The 18973-nt window shown below is 41.9% G+C and overlaps 1 protein-coding gene across 4 annotated transcripts in view; it reads left to right on the forward strand.

Annotated features, from left to right (window-relative positions):
- Positions 1–14446, forward strand: part of LOC112247514 (SH3 domain-containing kinase-binding protein 1-like) — a 31296-nt gene extending 16850 nt beyond the window's left edge. The window contains exons 6-19 of one of the 4 annotated variants that reach the window (XM_024416305.2): positions 658–731; positions 829–918; positions 4302–4371; positions 4531–4625; positions 11276–11377; positions 11483–11561; positions 11817–11894; positions 12200–12338; positions 12420–12490; positions 12783–12892; positions 12976–13122; positions 13426–13652; positions 13723–13786; positions 13878–14446. In XM_024416305.2, the coding sequence (XP_024272073.1) occupies positions 658–731; positions 829–918; positions 4302–4371; positions 4531–4625; positions 11276–11377; positions 11483–11561; positions 11817–11894; positions 12200–12338; positions 12420–12490; positions 12783–12892; positions 12976–13122; positions 13426–13652; positions 13723–13786; positions 13878–13916 (1385 nt within the window). In that variant the 3' untranslated portion in view covers positions 13917–14446. The remainder of the gene's footprint in view (positions 1–657; positions 732–828; positions 919–4301; positions 4372–4530; positions 4626–11275; positions 11378–11482; positions 11562–11816; positions 11895–12199; positions 12339–12419; positions 12491–12782; positions 12893–12975; positions 13123–13425; positions 13653–13722; positions 13787–13877) is intronic. The other 3 variants (XM_024416306.2, XM_024416307.2, XM_024416308.2) reach the window with 3 other exon arrangements.
- The last annotated feature ends 4527 nt before the right edge of the window (positions 14447–18973 follow it).

Here is an 18973-nt window from a genome sequence, read left to right on the forward strand (position 1 = left end):
CCTACAGCTCGCAGATACAGTGCGGGTAGGCTGTGAGGGTTGTCTACTCTACATGATGAGATGATTATGGATTTCTATTTGTCAAATGGCAGTCAAGCATTGATCATCATGTCACCAGAATAAGACCCTTGATATTTATTGGAAAGCAGCATCAAGCTCATCACCGTGCACTTTCACCACCCTGTGAAATTCATCGTAACATATTTCATCTGTAGTCTAATAAACTGCATGGTTTCCCGACGAGTCGTAGTGGGAGGACCACACGACATGTCATCCATCGCAGGGCTCCAAGCTGACTTCTATATGATGGTTGTTATATCAATGCGTATAAAAGGGTATCCACCGTCATGTCTGGTATAATCCATTTTACCACCTTGTCTAGTGGATTTAGTTTGGTTGACATTTGGAAAGTTTTCCGTCAGGCCTGTCGTGACATATTTTTATCCAACGTGTACTTTTACACACATAAAAAGGTTGGATGGAATCCTGGTTACTGATCAAATGTTTTTTATATGCATGAAATGGCAGATCAATATTCATATGATGTAACACAATTAAAGAACATTGTTACATGATTCTGCTGAACTCAACATGGTTTCTAATCAATTGTTAGCATAAATAGTGTGTGTGTGTGTGTGTGTGTGTGTGTGCGCGTAGGTAAAGACAGTCCAGGCAGCGAGAGTGACGGAAGAGAGAGTCGCTCTGACAGTGGAGAGATTCAACCCAAGAAGGTTTGTTTGTGTAGTTTAATAACAGTTTCATGATAAGTGTAATGTGTTAGAACAGTATTGTCGTGGTAACTATAGTGGTGGTAACGTGTGTCTCCAGGTTCGAGGGCTTGGGTTCGGTGACATCTTTAAAGACCAGCCCATCAGACTGAGACCTGCATCTGGAGACATGGACACAGAGGGAGAGAAGGTGATACACGCACACAAACTTAAAGGGATAGTTCAGGCAGAATCTATATTTGGGTGGAATAACCCTTACCTTGAGTTGTCTGAAGGCCCATAGTGACAGAATCCACAATAGCCCAGCTGTTTAAAATTGTGAATTTAGATTATCCTAATTATGTAAGCTCCTAGCTATGGCAGAAGGAAACAATGGACTATTGTTGATTCTGTCACTAAGGGCCTTCAGACACAACCCAAATATAGATTCTGCCTGAACTATCCCTTTAATGGTGCATACAGATGTAGGATTTTAATTTGAGCTAGTTTGCTAAAGCATGAAAATAATTATTCAGCAGCAGGAAATGTGAATTATTATATGGATTATAATTAATGGACATTTTTCTTTAGGGTAAATCATGTCTGACATTTTTAAAGGGAAAATCACAAACGTTTGGAAGCCTTTTTAACCCTGAAATACACTCCAAAATAATTCCCCAAACTCGGTCCTTGGAACCACAACGGTGTACATTTAGTTTCTCCCCCTAGCACTACACAGCTGATTCAAATAATCAACTCATCAAGCTTTGATCATTTGAATCAGCTGTGTAGTGTTAGGGCAAAAACCAAAACGTGCACCCCTTGATGTCCCAAGGACCGAGTTTGGGAAACACTGCACGACAAGTTAAGAGCCTACATCTCTATACGATGTCAGTGTTTACGTGTAAATGGGAGGAAGGAAGTCCATTCCAGGCTCCTCCTCTTCCTGTCTTTCAGTTTCAGGAAGTACCTCATATTATATTACACACACTGTTCAATGATGAAGGCATGTGAGAGCACTCTACATGGAGTAATGGAGGGAGGGAGGCTGTAGAGGTTTTTACCTACAAGTACACACACAGACACACACACTGAGTCACTGTGGCTGGCAGGGCTGATATAGCAGGGCTGAGTCTAGAACCACAGGACTAGGGTAAGACAAGCCTGCATCTATCCTTTTCTCTCTCTCTTGAATTTGCTCTCTCTCTCCACTTTGTTCTCTCCTCTCTCTCTTCAGTTTGTTCTTTCCTCTCTCTCTGTCTCTGTTCTCTCTCCTCTCTGTCTCTTCAGTGTGTTCTCTCTCCTCTCTGTCTCTTCAGTTTGTTCTCTCTCCTCTCTCTCTCTGTCTCTTCACTCTCCTCTCTCTCTCTTCAATTTGCTCTTCTCTCTTTGTTCTCTCTCTCTCTCTTCAGTTTGTTCTTTCTCTCTCTCTGTCTCTTCTCTCTCCTCTCTGTCTCTTCAGTTTGTTCTCTCTCCTCTCTCTCTCTGTCTCTTCACTCTCCTCTCTCTCTGTCTCTTCACTCTCCTCTCTCTCTGTCTCTTCACTCTCCTCTCTCTCTGTCTCTTCACTCTCCTCTCTCTCTGTCTCTTCACTCTCCTTTCTCTCTGTCTCTTCACTCTCCTTTCTCTCTGTCTCTTCACTCTCCTTTCTCTCTGTCTCTTCACTCTCCTTTCTCTCTGTCTCTTCACTCTCCTTTCTCTCTGTCTCTTCACTCTTCTCTCTCTCTCTTCTCTCTCTCTCTCTCTTCTCTCTCTCTCTCTCTCTCTCTGTCTCTTCTCTCTCCTCTCTCTCTTCTCTCTCTCTCTCTCTCTCTCTCTCTCTCTCTGTCTCTTCTCTCTCTCTCTCTCTTCTCTCTCTCTCTGTCTCTTCTCTCTCTCTCTCTCTCTCTCTTCTCTCTCTCTCTCTCTCTCTCTCTGTCTCTCTCTCTTCTCTCTCTCTCTCTCTGTCTCTGTCTCTTCTCTCTCCTCTCTTCTCTGTCTCTGTCTCTTCTCTCTCCTCTCTCTGTCTCTGTCTCTTCTCTCTCCTCTCTCTCTGTCTCTCTCTTCTCTCTCCTCTCTTCTCTCTCTCTGTCTCTCTCTCTCCTCTCTCTCTGTCTCTGTCTCTTCTCTCTCTCTCTTCTCTGTCTCTGTCTCTTCTCTCTCCTCTCTCTCTTCTCTCTCTCTCTCTGTCTCTTCTCTCTCCTCTGTCTCTTCTCTCTCTCTGTCTCTTCTCTCTCCTCTCTGTCTCTTCTCTCTCTCTCTCTCTTCTCTCTCCTCTCTGTCTCTTCTCTCTCTCTCTCTCTTCTCTCTCCTCTCTGTCTCTTCTCTCTCCTCTCTCTGTCTCTTCTCTCTCCTCTCTGTCTCTTCTCTCTCTCTCTCTCTCTCTCTCTCTGTCTCTCTCTCTCTCTCTCTCTCTCTCTCTCCTCTCTGTCTCTTCTCTCTCCTCTGTCTCTTCTCTCTCCTCTCTGTCTCTTCTCTCTCCTCTGTCTCTTCTCTCTCCTCTCTGTCTCTTCTCTCTCTCTGTCTCTCTCTCTCTCCTCTCTGTCTCTTCTCTCTCCTCTCTCTTCTCTCTCCTCTGTCTCTTCTCTCTCCTCTCTGTCTCTTCTCTCTCCTCTGTCTCTTCTCTCTCCTCTCTGTCTCTTCTCTCTCCTCTCTGTCTCTTCTCTCTCTCTCTCTCTCTCTCTCTCTTCTCTCTCCTCTCTGTCTCTTCTCTCTCCTCTGTCTCTTCTCTCTCCTCTCTGTCTCTTCTCTCTCCTCTCTGTCTCTTCTCTCTCCTCTCTGTCTCTTCTCTCTCCTCTCTGTCTCTTCTCTCTCCTCTCTGTCTCTTCTCTCTCCTCTCTGTCTCTTCTCTCTCCTCTCTTCTCTGTCTCTGTCTCTCTCTCTGTCTCTTCTCTCTCCTCTCTCTCTGTCTCTCTCTCTGTCTCTTCAGTTTGTTCTCTTGCCACACTCTCGCTGTATTACAATGGAGTCTGATTTATAACGGGACTGTGTGGATGATGGCAGGGTCATGTTTGGTTTAGGGTATGTCTTGTGTAGTGTTTGTTGTGTATGAGTATATTGATCAGTGCCAGTGTGTGTATGCATGTGATAATCCATTTTTGTGTGTGTGTGTGAGAGAGTTTGGGTACGTGTCAGGCTGTGTGTGCGTTTGCTGTTGTGTGTACGATATTTTGCAGAGAGAGGGAGGAAGTTGTGGAGGGAGAGGGAACTGGGACTGGAGGGAGGGAGGGGGAGAGAGGCAGGGGGAGAGGATTTGGGATGTTCTTCTGAGTGTGAAACAGAAGTGTGTGTGTTTGAAACAGACTGGGCTGTGTGTGTGTGTGTGTGTGTGTGAGAGAGAGAGTTTGGGTACGTGTCAGGCTGTGTGTGCGTTTGCTGTTGTGTGTACGATATTTTGCAGAGAGAGGGAGGAAGTTGTGGAGGGAGAGGGAACTGGGACGGGAGGGAGGGAGGATTTGGGATGTTCTTCTGAGTGTGAAACAGAAGTGTGTGTGTTTGAAACAGACTGGGCTGTGTGTGTGTGTGAGACATAGACAGAGCCCAGTCTGTCCGGAATTGATCGCAAATAGAGTATTCTGGGAATGTAGTTTCCTGTGTTTCCCTCTTCTCCTCTAGACACAGGTTAGGAAATCACCCTCTGTTTCCCTGGAAACCATGAAGGCAGAACCTGAATGCATGGTGAAAGGTGAGAGGGAGGGGCCTGGGTTCTTCTAGACAGTCTCTCACTTCCTGTTTCACACCTAGAATAAGATAAAGATTCACACCTGCTTAGTCTCTTGATTTACTTTAATATACCTGAGTTTTGGGATTCAACGTGAGTGTATGTATTCTGATTGGTTCCCAGGCCGTGAGCTGTGTAAGGTCATCTTCCCGTACGACGCCCATAACGAAGATGAGCTGTCAATGAAAGAGGGAGAGATTGTCACCATAATCAACAGGGTGTGTGTGTCTAACCTCTGAGTGTCCATGCATGCGGTTGTGCATGTGTGTGTCAGGTTTGGGGTTAATTCCACAAATTCCATTTCAATTCCCTCTACCTGTAAATTCCAAATTCCATTTAATTCAAATTCTGGAGTAAATTCTTTATTTGAAGTGCATTAAATCCAATAACGGGGAGATGTATAAATATTGAATTCCAATATTTGCTCCCAGAAGTTGCTCCCATCCCTCCTGCTAACTGGGCAACTTTTGCACATTTTTGGTCTGAGGGAAATGATGTAAATAAAAAAGGACTATATATTTTGAAAGATGAGACGTTGAGGATTATAATAAATACCACTTTGATGTCAAACACCTGTGAGTCCTGAACAGGAGGAGCCTATACGGACCTGAATACACACCTTTCTATACGCACCAAAGACTATTCCATCTCATATTGTATTTTATAACTTAGCTAGTCATGTTGGCAATAGAACAGACCTTCAAGTGATGCCCACGTGACCCAGATTGCACCTACCCCAAATATATCCAGAACATTTTCAGATTTCTTTATCAGCAAATGCAGCAAAAAGTCCAGTAAATGTAAAATGATCACAGTGTAATGTTTGGATTCAGTCTTGTCAGGTGAACTGCTGTGTCCTCACCTGAATGACCAGTTCCTGAAGGACATTGCAGAACGGCGTACAGTTCTGTATCCAATTTTCAAGGAAACTAGATTAAAAGGAAACGAGTAGCTTTCGTCGTCAACAAACTATATATTGATAACCAGTTGTTCAGAGACACAAAGACTACTACTCCATGGATATTTTTTAAAATGACGAAGTTCTTATAGACGAGGAAAATAATGAAACCCAATTCTATCCCGGTTATGGATTGTAATAATACAATAACAAATATAGCTTTTCTATATATCTTCAAATATAACTAATTGGAACACAAAAGCACTAATTCAACATGGTGAAGATAAAAGCTCAGTAAACAGAAGGCACAGTATGTGTGGATGGTGGAGTGTGTGTTTTTGTGTTATGTTTGGGAAAGTGTGGCATTGAGTGAGAAAGGAAATGGTTGCATATCCCAGAACCAATGTATTTCTGTGAGCGGAGGTGTGAGGGAGCTTTCAATGTTGTTCAGATGATGGATATACTTTTATAATTAATTATACGTCTTCTTTATTTATTTATGATCCTATATTGATGGAACGTTCCACAACCCTATACCCTGGACACCCACCTGAATGACCCAGATACTAAGGAGAAGTCCCTAACTGTTTTATGGGCCTGCTGTAAGCGGTATGTATACAGCCAAAATGCGATCAGAGACCAAGAGCAGCACTGCTCCCTAAAGATTCTGAGGCTGCTTGGCTGGGTTGGTCCTGCAAAGCCAAAGCCCCCTAAAGGGACAGCATACTACACAAGGAAATTCTCATAGCTGCTAATGAGAACCTTGATGACCTTGTACCTGGCTGGTGGGGGCTCCGGTGGGGTGCCCCCACCCAGGCAGTGGCAGTGCTGGCAACACTAGCTGCAGTAACCCATGGGGAGGGGGTCACACTCAGACATTCAGAGAGGGGGGTATTATTATGGCCCTGGTGGTACAAAATCAAAAGTCTGACTGCATGGAGATGCTTGGGAATGATGGTCAATACGGGGGACCGTGTTTCAGGGAAAGGGGTACATTTGACCTCCCATCATCTAGTACGTGACAATGGTTCATAAAATCTCCCCATTTCTGCACAGTCTTGCAGGCCTTCTCATGCAACTGTATATGCATTTGTAAATCAAGACCTTTCTTGAGTTGGGCTCTGGGATGGTGGAACTGTTGAGAATGTGAGCCTATGGTTGTGTGGGGGGAAAGGGATGAGTGTGTGTAGGTGTGTATGAGTGTGTTTGTGGGGGTGTGTGTGGGGGTGTGTATGAGTGTGTATGTGCGTATCCCACAACTGTTGCGAAGGAGTGAAAGATGTTAGGGACAATATAGGATGATTCACAATAATTGTTCGCTAATATAATAATTGCTTGTAATAATGTAATTTTGGTAATGGTGAGACTGGTGAGAGGTAATTCTTTGCATAAATTGCCTACATTACTACAAATATTAATAGCTAATTATGGAAAATAAGAAACAGGATTTACATTTTTTTTTAATATTTTTTTTTTAATGTCTATATATAATACAAATCGAGGTGAGGGCGATGGACGGCGGTTGATCTACTGTTCTGTAAATGGCACTGTGGGGTCGGGGGTGGTCTGCCGGGCATTGGGATGACAACCCAACTCAGGATGGGGAGGGCTTTTAGTGGGGACCAATTGGAGGTTTACTTAGTAGCAATACAAATATCATGGTACAGCTATATAGACACTCAATCATCATGTTACTTTTTATTGTATGTTCACAAACATATATTTTGATAAATATAATTGAATGTTGTGTCTCATTATGGTGAAATAAGTATAGCCAGTTATAATTGTAATGGCTTAGCAGATAATAAGACAGTATTTACCTGGCTAAAAGAGAAGGAATATAATATCTATTGTTTACAGGAAACTCATTCAACAATTTTAGATGAAGTTTTGTGGAAAAAGGACTGAGGGGGGGGGGGGAATATATTTCTCCCAGGGGCAAAGAAATTCAAAAGGGGTGATGGTTTTAATTAACAGTAATTTTGATCCAAATGTGCAAATAGTCCAAACAGATCCTCAAGGTAGATGGATGATTTTAAATATGTTTTTGGACAATAAACGGATATGGCTTATTAACCTATATGGTCAGAATAATGATGATCCAAGCTTCTTTGAATATATATATATATATATATATATATATATAAGAATTTATCAACTCTACAAGCAACACTAGACTCTATTATTATGGTGGGAGATTTTAATACGGACTTAAATACCTCTATGGACCGTAAAGGAAATCACACTACAAACTATCACCCTCAGGCACTTAAGGAAATTGTGAATGTCATGGATATATTGGAATTAGTGGATATATGGAGGCTTAAATACCCTGACCTAGTGAGATATACATGGCGGAGGCTTAATCAAGCTAGTCGCCTTGACTACTTTCTTATGCCATTCTCTCTGGCACCAAAAGTTTAAAAAGTGTTGATAGGGGACAGAATGCGGTCGGATCATCACATAATTGGCATATATATTACTCTTACAGAATTTCCACGTGGGCGAGGATATTGGAAATTTAATCAAAGCCTACTGTATGATAAATTGTTTAGAACTAGGACAGAAGAATTTATAACTGACTTTTTCCAGACATAACATAGGTACAGCAGATCCCCTTATTGAATGGGACACTTTTAAATGTGCCTTTAGAGGCCATGCAATTCAGTACTCATCTATAAAACAATAGCAATTTAGATCAAGAGTCCATATTAACAAAGGAAATAGAGGGACTAACAGTACAGTTAGATAGCAATAAAAACGGTCCCATAGAGGCACAGAATAAGTTAGAGGAAAAACACAAAGAAATGGAGGAACGTATTCAAGAAATATCCCGTGTAATATTATAAAAAATAAAGCGAACTGGATGGAAAATGGGGGAAAAATGCACCAAATTATTTTTCAATCTTCAATATAGAAATGCTACCAACATTTTTTTTTATTGAAACTTGTTACAAATTACATGCATGATTCACCAAATTATATTCTGAAAGAGGAAGAGAAGTACTTTAAGAATATGTTTTCGTTTCAGTCTCCATCTCCACTAACCGAAGCTAATTGTATGTATTTTTTTCCTATTAATAATGTAAAATGAACATCTGTACAGAAAGACTCATATGGAGGCCAAATTACAGAGGAAAACTTCTTGGTGCAGTTAAAGCCTTTAAGGCTGGGAAAACTCCAGGGCTGGATGGCAGACCAGTAGAAGTACCGTAAAAAATATATATATATATTCAGAGGACCATTATTAGCATGTTTTAATCACTATTATATAAATAGTAGATTATCAGACACGCAACAAGAATGTTTAAAATCATTATTACTGAAACAGGACCCAAGTAGTATATGTAAAGATCCAGTCCATTTAAAAAAGTGGAGGCCTCTTACACTTCAGTGTTGTGATGCGAAAATCCTAGCAAAATAGATCATTTATTTTGGTATTGTCCATATGTAGCTCGTTTTTGGTCACAGGTACAGGAATGGCTGAAGAATTGCAACATTTGCCTAGAACTAACGCTGCAGATAGCAATACTGGGTGATTTGAAAAGCCATAGTCAATCAATCAATAATATAATTATTTTAGCCAAAACAATCTGTAGAAGCTATGAGAATAGAAAGGTTCAATTTGTTTGTGAAGCATCACAGCACAGTTGAAAAATATATGGCAAATAGAAATCCAAAATGGATGGTGATAAAAGATAGATGGGAGGGGTTGAATGGAGCTGAAGGGTGGGACTGGATGGTGTTAAGAGAGAGATGGGAGGGGTTGAATGGAGCTGAAGGGTGGGACTAATAACAAGATAACCAATGTAAAACATACGGGATCTGTAGAATGTATATAGGTTCATACATTTTGTGAAATAGCACCGTTACAAATAGAAATCAAACTGGATGGACATCAGAAAAAGAGGAAGGACTAAAAACAAACTAAATATAACTACTGTAAAATAGATAGTTGTAAAATGTGTATAAACCGAATGTAGAAGCCTAAGTGTTATTGTTTATTAGTTTACTCCAATTGAGGGAAGGGTGGTAGGGTTGGCGGGGAATAATAAAGGTATATTCTAAAAAAAAAAGTATGTATATCTATATAGGTATGAATATGTATGAATATGTATGCATATGTGTATATAAATGGACATATATATTTACCCCAAAAATATATGGGGGATCGGGAATGATGCAGACAATTACATTGATGGAAGCAACAATCTTTCCGCAATATTAAGATGATCCTCTCCTAAAATGAAAAAATAAATCATAATAATAATAATCCCATAATATCCTAACTGTTCCCTTTCAATTGCCACCATGGTTATGCATATGCTTTTCATATTTCGTCTGTAATAATCATTTCAATTTAGGCCTATCCATATAGGGCAATTCCCATTCAATTCCAAAGATGAAATGCTTTTACAATTCCAATTAAATTCAAACAGTCCAACTACAATTCCATAACTGGAAGATTGTTTTGTATTCAACATAAATGCTCCCCTTCATGAGTGAATTCAAAAATGTAATTGCAATTTCAAATGACATTTTAATTGACCCCAACCCCGGTGTGTATTGTGCTTGGGTTGTATCCAGACTGTCCTTCTCTCACGTTGGAATTGACTAATTACCAGTTTGGTACACGAGGGGGCGCCAAAATACCCATTGGGCATCTTTTACCAGAATGCTAACAAAGTTAGCACAACTAAAGGTGAATTTCCATGGAGGCTGCTAGCTAAAGATGCTAACGAGCGAAAATGAAAATAAACTAAAGATAAAATGCATAAGAAATATATTGCTGTGTTTGGTAAACGCAGATCTAACTTGCTTCTTATTGTAATTTCTAATTTTGCTTCAGTTGCGCTTCTCCACTCGGATGAGAATTCACGAACTGGCATTCTATCAGCAGACAGCGCTGTGACTGATGTGGAACTACTTTTCTCCATCATTCTATCAGCAGACAGCGCTGTGACTGATGTGGTACTTTTCTCCATCATTCTATCAGCAGACAGCGCTGTGACTGATGTGGAACTACTTTTTCTCCATCATTCTATCAGCAGACAGCGCTGTGACTGATGTGGAACTACTTTTCTCCATCATTCTATCAGCAGACAGCGCTGTGACTGATGTGGAACTACTTTTCTCCATCATTCTATCAGCAGACAGCGCTGTGACTGATGTGGAACTACTTTTCTCCATCATTCTATCAGCAGACAGCGCTGTGACTGATGTGGAACTACTTTTCTCCATCATTCTATCAGCAGACAGCGCTGTGACTGATGTGGAACTACTTTTCTCTGGTACTTTTCTTGGTGTAGCCAGCCTATTTTTTTCCCCGGTAAAATACAAGATTAACTTTAAGCAAAACATTAGGAAATGTAGCTGGTTACATTCTTTATATGATAAACATTAGAAATATGATGGCCATGCATAATTTTTTGCAAAGAAATACCTTGCTTTTTCATTGTAAGCTCATTTACTTGTGTGGCTGCCAGCCAATTTAGCGTCGCACTTCTGTAGTCATCTGATGACAATAACGCTGTTTCCTGCCGAATGTGGTGCACTGATGTATTTTCGGTGAAGGAAAACTATAGTTGCACGTCCCTGATCACTCTATTGTAGCAACAAAAAAACACTGTTGACTTTCAATATATACCGTGACCCCTGTCAATACTCAGCTGGACTCACAAACACATGACTGGCTCAACTGTTGAGGGGAACTACGTTAAGCTTCCTAATGTAAAATAATGTGACAGGTGAAATGAAGAATGTGATCTGCTTTATCTCCTAATGTATTGCACAAGTTGACTGCAGGTATTTACTTAAAGTAGCTACAAATATTCAAATTATTGAAATAGTTTCAACGGTATTGAAAAGCCATCCCATGGCTATTTCCAAATACCCCGGTATAGAGTTTATACGGTATACCGCCCAAGCCTAGTGTGTTTAACCTGTGTATGTGGATTCTGTGTGTTGTAGGACTGTGCTGACATGGGGTGGTGGATGGGGGAGATAGGGGGGAGAAAGGGAGTCTTCCCTGATAACTTTGTCAAGCTGTTAATACCTGATGTAGAAAAAGAGGTAAGACGTGCAAATATCATTTGATTTGTACTGTTATTATGGTGTTCAAGGAATGACATTCCATGAGAGCAAAATCACTTAGTGTTTCTTTGTGTGCGTTTGCAGAGACCAAAGAAGCCGCCTCCCCCCAGTGTCCCTTCGGGTAAACACACCACAGGTAAACCTCCATCTCCTCTCTCCACAGGTAATCCCCCATCGCCACTGATACCGTTTTGTGCGTGTCTCAATCATCTCTCTATCTCCGTCTCTGATCTTCTCTGCTTTGTGTTAGTGTGTGTAAGGGAGAGAGATAGAAACTAGGAGCAATGGTGGTAATTAAACAGGCATATAACCAAATGGTGATAATTAAACAGGGAGAGAACCAAAGATAGAGATATCTATAGGGAAGAGTGTCAATAATGTCACCCTCAGTTGACCGCTGACCCTATGTGACCTGTAGATAAAAGGTCAGAGGTCAGGAAGGTACCCCCGGAGCGCCCAGAGCACATGCCTCACAGACCACCTGACGACAACAAAGGTACTACAGTACTACTACAGTAATACTATAAAAAAAGCTACTAACTCTGCCTCACAGATCTGATGACAACAGAGGTACTACTACTACCATTACTATACTACACTATTCCACAATCATCTACAATGCCTGCTTCGGCTTGCTGCAGCCTGACTACTACCCTATATGGCCCTATTCAGCCTGCCTGCCTTAACTCTCTTCACCTCTTCAGCTGGCTCACACCTCACCTCTACACTGTGTGTGTGTGCGCGCGCGCGCGCATGTGACATCCCCACTTATCCTGTCCGTATACGTGTGTTTGTGTGTAGGTGAGGAGGTGAAGGTTGGAGAGATCCCTAAGCCCGCCCTTCCGTCCATCCCTCCAAAAAAGCCCCACCCACCAAAGACAAGCTCCTCCCACCTCCCTTCCCGAGGCCCAGACAGACCTGAGAGACCTCCTTCTGTACCGTCAGTACATACACACACACACATACACACACATACACACACACACACACACTAAAGTTGTCAACTGGTCTGCCTGTTCAGGTGTGAGAGCCTGAAGTCTGAGGGTGGGGCTGTGACTCCAGATCCTGCCTCTGACATGTCAAAAGACATTGGTGAGTTTGACTGAGAGGACAAGGGGCAGACCTGGGACAGTTATGTGACAGGACACTAGTCCAATCAGAGTAGGGAGTTGGCTGACTTAAGAGACAGAGAGGTTTGAATATGAATGAAGATCCTCAGTTCTCTCTCTCTCTCTTTCTCTCTCTCTCTATATATCCATATGTGAGGAATTAGCTGCCCTAGCCTTCATATTGGTCAGGGAACTGTGTGTTTGTTTGTGCCTGTTCTCTGGTAAGATGTTATGTGTTACTGTGGATTAACAATATAATGTGTGTCTGTGTGTAGATGTGGTTTATTTGGACTCGCTGTTCTTGTCTAGAGAGAAACTAAGCCATCCCACCGCAATGCGACCAAGAGTCCTCATCCGCAGACCACGCTCCTTGATCATCAGCACAGTAAGTGTACGCACACACACACACGCACACATTCTTTTCTTTAACATGTCTGGGTGACACCTCTCTCCTCTTCTCTCTCGCAGTCTTCTCTGTCCAGTATTGACCTGCTGGACTCTCCTGCGGTAGAGGAGCAGAGAAGGGGGAAGGACGGAGAGAAGGAGGAGCTGCAGGACTCCTTGTGTCCTAGAACAGTAGATGTCTCTCAGAGGAAAGCACTTCCCACCATCACTGTAAGAATTTGTTGAATTTAAATGTGTTTAATTACATTTTGAATCAGAGTGAATCAGAGTATATTGTGTGTAGTATATTGTTTGTGTATTCCCGGACCATCAAGTTGGCTTGTGAAAAATAAAAAGGATTTCTGGTTTATTAATTAACCTAGACCTGTGTATGAGTTGCTGGTTGAAACAATAGAATCAATCCATACCCATTTCAAGCATATCTTCCTAAAAAGTTCCTTAAAAGTTATTTCCAAACATTTAAGTAAGTTAGCTGGCTAGCTCATGAATCCTGATTTGTGACATACCCCACAGGTACCTGATAGTAAGGGTGTGCTGCCACCCAAGCCTGCTGTCCTTCACCCACCATCAACAGAAGGATTAGTCCTCCGCCCTATAAGCCCCTCCCCTTCATACGCAAAACCGACCTCTTCATGTATAAGCCCCTCCCCTGAGCCCAGGCCGACACCCACCCTGGAGGAGCTAAGGGGACAACTGAGAGAGCTGAGAGCCTCTGTAGAACTGCTGAAGAGCCAACACAGGTGTGTGTGTGTTTGTTTGTTTGTTTGTTTGTTTGTTTAATAGTGTGAGTGACTGGTGTCTTTGTCCCAGGCAGGAGATGAAGCAGTTGTCCAGTGACCTGGACGAGGAGAAGAGGTTCCGCCTTACTATGCAGGTGAACACATCTAGTGCTGAACAACATTCATCTACCGCTGCTACATTTTTCATCTTAGCTATACATTACATTTGGTGTTTGTCTTTTTCAGATGGAGGTGGAGAAGATTAAGAGGAGTTTATTTAAATGACTTTGCACCCTCCCCGGCGCATATTGATGACGTCACCTCACGCTGGAGCCAGAGTGTGACATCATCCCGGGGCAGAGTTCAGACAAACTAGTTTGTGCCAGAAATCAACATCAATGACAGACGATTCCAATCCCCTCTTGTCTGTTTGTGTTGAAAAGGCTTGCTTATTTTTTTGTTTCCTGCTATTTGATTGGAGTGTTCTGGATCAAGGGCGTAGCCTCACTAGTACTCTGTCTGACACCCCGCTACTCAAAATACCTGGAACACTTTCACCTGCTGTTAGTGTGTGTGTGAACATACAAGGTTTCTATGGCAACCCCGCACTGTGGCCTTCCTTCCTGTTTTAGATGTCTTTCTTTCTGATGACATAAAGACAGTTTCTGGACTTCATATCTCCAGGAAAGTGAAACAGACTTTTATATTCCAGTGTTCTAAAGATGAAGATTATGGATGTGTGCCGTTTTTAATCAAATAAAAAAAGCTCAACCAACCTGTCACCCTAGGGGTAGGTAGAGCCACAGTATCAGTTACTCTGTCTCAGACTACCTTACCTAACCAAACATACACACACATTTTATTTTACCTTTTAATTAACTGGGCAAGTCAGTTAAGAACAAATTCTTATTTTCATTGATGGCATAGGAACAGTGGATTAACTGCCTTGTTCAGGGGTAGAACGACTGGTTTGTACCTTGTCGGCTCGGGAATTCGATCTTGCGACCTTTCGGTTACTAGTCCAACGCTCTAACCACTACCTGCCACCCCACGTGTGCATTGTTTGTGTGTGTCAGTGCCCCTCCACTGCTCTTTATTCTGTTGATTCAGGTAATTAGTCTGGTTGAACACCAGAGTGCTGGACACACACACACATTCCTCAACACACATGCAGGCTGCTGTTTTCTTGCTTGTATAAACTGCTGTGTGTGTTGTAGACAAGTGGGTTACCATCTCTGTCATCAGGTAGTGTGTGCATGTTGTTTTGATTAAAGACGCAGATCGCATGTGACAGTTCAAGAATGTCCTCAGGTGGTGGACACAACTCAGCTTGGCTGTCTGGGGGTGTCAGATCAGAGGACAGACAGTTGATTATATATGGCTCTGAAGGAGATGACTGCCGGTTTACGATCCCGTTACCAATTGTGCTATTGTGTATGTTTTTTCGCGTTATTTGTGACTTATTTTGTACATAATGTTTCTGCCACCGTGTCTTATGACCGAAAAGAGCTTCTTGATATCAGGGCAGCGATTACTCACCTCGTACTGGAGGTATTCCTCTTCAACGAGTCAGACGGGAAGGATTTACTTCGGACGCCCGACGGCCCTCATCCCCGTCATTCGCAGGAGGAAAAGACGGAGATATCGAGGACGATGGTCCTGGTGCCTTGTAAGGATCCGTCGCAGAGAGGGTCATCTACCTTTACCATCTGTCCCATTAGCCAACGTATAATCAATCGATAATAAAATAGATGCATTATGAGCACGTATATCCTACCAAAAGGACATTAAAAACTGTAATATCTTATGTTTCATTGAGTCGTGGCTGAACGACAATGCTTAACATACAAGCTGGCGGGTTTTAAGCTTTTTCAGCAGGATAGAACAGCGGCTTCTGGTAAGAGAAGGGGCAGTGGCCTATGTATATTTGTAAATAACAGCTGGTGCACGAAATCTAAGGAAGTCTTGAGGTTTTGCTCCCCTGTGGTAGAGTATCTCATGATAAGCTGTAGACCACACTATTTACCGAGAGAGTTTACAACTATATTTTTCGTAGCTGTCTACATACCACTACAGACTGATGCTGGCACTAAGTCCGCACTCAATGAGCTGTATACGCCATAAGCAAACAGGAAAACTCTCATCCAGAGGCGGCGCTGCTAGTGGCCAGGGACTTTAATGCAGGGAAACTTAAATCCGTTCTACCTAATCTCTACCAGTATGTTAAAGGTGCAACCAGAGGGGAAAAAAACTCTGGACCACCTTAACTCCACATACAGAGAGACGTACAAAGCTCTCCCTCGCCCTCCATTTGACAAATCTGTCCATAATTCTATCCTCCTGATTTCTGCTTACATGCTAAAACTAAACAGGAAGCACCAGTGACTCGGTCAATAAGAAATGGTCAGATGCTAAGCTACTGGACTGTTTTGCTAGCACAGACTGGAATATGTTCTGGGATTCCTCCGATGGCATTGAGTACACCCAATCAGTCACTGGCTTCATCAATAAGTGCATCGATGACGTTGTCCCCACAGTGACCATACGTACATACCCAACCAGAAGCCATGCATTGCAGGCAACATCCACACTGAGTTAAAGGGTAGAGCTGCCGCTTTCAAGGAGCGGGACTCTAACCTGGAAGTTTATATGAAATCCCGCTATACCCACCAACGAACCATCAAACAGGAAAAGCATCAATGCAGGACTAAGATTGAATCGTCCTAAGGGCTTGCAAACTATTACAGACTACAAAGGTAAGCACAGCCGCGAGCTGCCCAGTGACACAAACCTACCAGATGAGCTAAATTACTTCTATGCTCGCTTCAAGGCAAGTAACACTGAAATATGCATGAGAGCACCAGCTGTTCCGGATGGCTGTGTGATCACGCTCTCCGTATCCGATTTGAGTAAGACCTTTAAACGGGCCAGACGGATTACCAGGACATGTACTCCGAGCATGCACTGACCAACTGGCAAGTGTCTTCACTGACATTTTTCACCAGTCCCCTGACTGAGTTTGTAATACTAGATTAAAAAACATGAGCTGGCGCACACCCAGAAAATTATTTTGTGTGGAGGTGCTGACTAACGGCAAATAAACTATAAACTATCAAAATAAAGAAAGTCGCACACTTCATATATCAACTCCCAACAATTTTATTTACCAACGCTTCGGCATCACTGTGCCTTCCTCAGGGTAATGTCATGAATACTTGAACCAGGTTATGTAGACAATAGTGAAGGGTGTGTCATAATGATTAAGTTTATTAAAATTAATTAGTGAAACTTTAAAAAAAAAATGTTTATGGCATATTAAATATATTACGCTATTGTTATCATATAGAAACATGATTGAATATTATACATCATATTAGCATCAACATACAAATGAAGTCGGAAGTTTACATACACTTAGGTTACATTTTTCAACCACTCCACAAATTTCTTGTTAACAAACTATAGTTTTGGAAAGTCGGTTAGGACATCTACTTTGTGCATGACACAAGTCATTTTTCCAACAATTGTTTACAGACAGATTATTTCACTTATAATTCACTGTATCACAATTTCAGTGGGTCAGTGGTTTACATACACTAAGTTGACTGTGCCTTTAAACAGCTTGGAAAATTCCAGAAAATGATGTCATGGCTTTAGAGGCTTCTGATAGGCTAATTGACATCAATTGAGTCAATTGGAGGTGTACCTATGGATGTATTTCAAGGCCTACCTTCAAACAATACCATGCAAGTATAAACACCACGCAGCTGTCATAGCACTCAGGAAGGAGACGTGTTCTATCTCCTAGTAATTATTGTACATTGGTGTGAAAAGTGCAAATCAATCCCAGAAAAACAGCAAAGGACCTTGTGAAGATGCTGGAGGAAACCGGTACAAAAGCCAGACTACGGGTTGCAACGGCACATGGGGACAAAGATTGTACTTTTTGGAGAAATGTCCTCTGGTCTGATGAAATACAAATAGAAGTGTTTGGCCACAATGTCCATCGTTATGTTTGGAGGAAAAAGCGTGTGCGAGCAAGGAGGCCTACAAACCTGACTCAGTTACACCAGCTCTGTCAGGAGAAATGGGCCAAAATTCACCCAACTTATTGTGGGAAGCTTGTGGAATGCTACCCAAAACGTTTGACCCAAGTTAAACAATTTAAAGGCAATGCTACCAAATACTAATTGAGTGTATGTAAACGTCTGACCCACTGGGAATGTGATGAAAGAAACAAAAGCTGAAATAAATAATTCTCTCTACTATTATTCTGACATTACACATTCTTAAAATAAAGTGGTGATCCTAACTGACCTAAAACAGGGAATTGTTACTAGGATTAAATGTCAGGAAATGTGAAACTGAGTTTAAATGTATTTGGCTAAGGTGTAGGTAAACACCCTTTACTATTGTCATTGGTTGCACTAATTGCACTGTTTCTCTACATAAACTGGTTCAAGTATTCATGACATTACCCTGAGGAAGGCACAGTGATGCCGAAGCGTTGATAAATACCCATTAAATTGCTGGGAGTTTATATATGGAGTGTGCGACTTTCCTTATTTTGATAGTTTTGAGTCTGTAATACCAACATGTTTCAAGGAGGAACAGCCAAGGGGACAGGGAGCAGGCTCTAGGTGTGATGTTACATGTGTTAAGTCACGTGACCACCCGGTTCCAGACATGTTCTGTCTGTGTGGACCGATCTGCAAGGACATCTTCCTCAAATCTGACTGTTAAGACACCAAGAACAGGGACAACGCTTTGTAGACAAAGGAAAGGGGTGGGGACAGTTGAAGAGCGGGAAACTCAAAGTTTGTAACTACACTCATGGAAATGCTAATACTTTTAACATGAACAACTGCTCATTCGAAAATGAATTGCAATTTACACATTTGCGAGTGTATGCGAATGTTGCGAATGTAACCTTTGATGTCCTTCTCTTCGATCGCCGGTCCGTCTGCTGGATAATAGTTCATCAGAGAGTCGCTGCTTGTTTAACGCTGGTCGCCGTGTCCTTTGTAGATCTGTTATAATAGATATGTCAGCGTACCCTGTAGTTCTTAGAGTTTTTCTGTTCGAATAGATGCTTCCAAGGTTCTCGGAATAATTTTGAACGCCCAATTTTTCAGTTTTTGATTTGTTAAAAAAGTTTGAAATATCCAATAAATGTCGTTCCACTTCATGATTGTGTCCCACTTGTTGTTGATTCTTCACAAAAAAATTCCGTTTTATATCTTTATGTTTGAAGCCTGAAATGTGGCAAAAGGTCGCAAAGTTCAAGGGGGCCGAATACTTTCGCAAGGCACTGTAGCTAGGTGAGACAACCACATCACAGT

Source organism: Oncorhynchus tshawytscha, linkage group LG29, assembly GCF_018296145.1.
Source record: "Oncorhynchus tshawytscha isolate Ot180627B linkage group LG29, Otsh_v2.0, whole genome shotgun sequence".
NCBI lineage: Eukaryota > Metazoa > Chordata > Actinopteri > Salmoniformes > Salmonidae > Oncorhynchus > Oncorhynchus tshawytscha.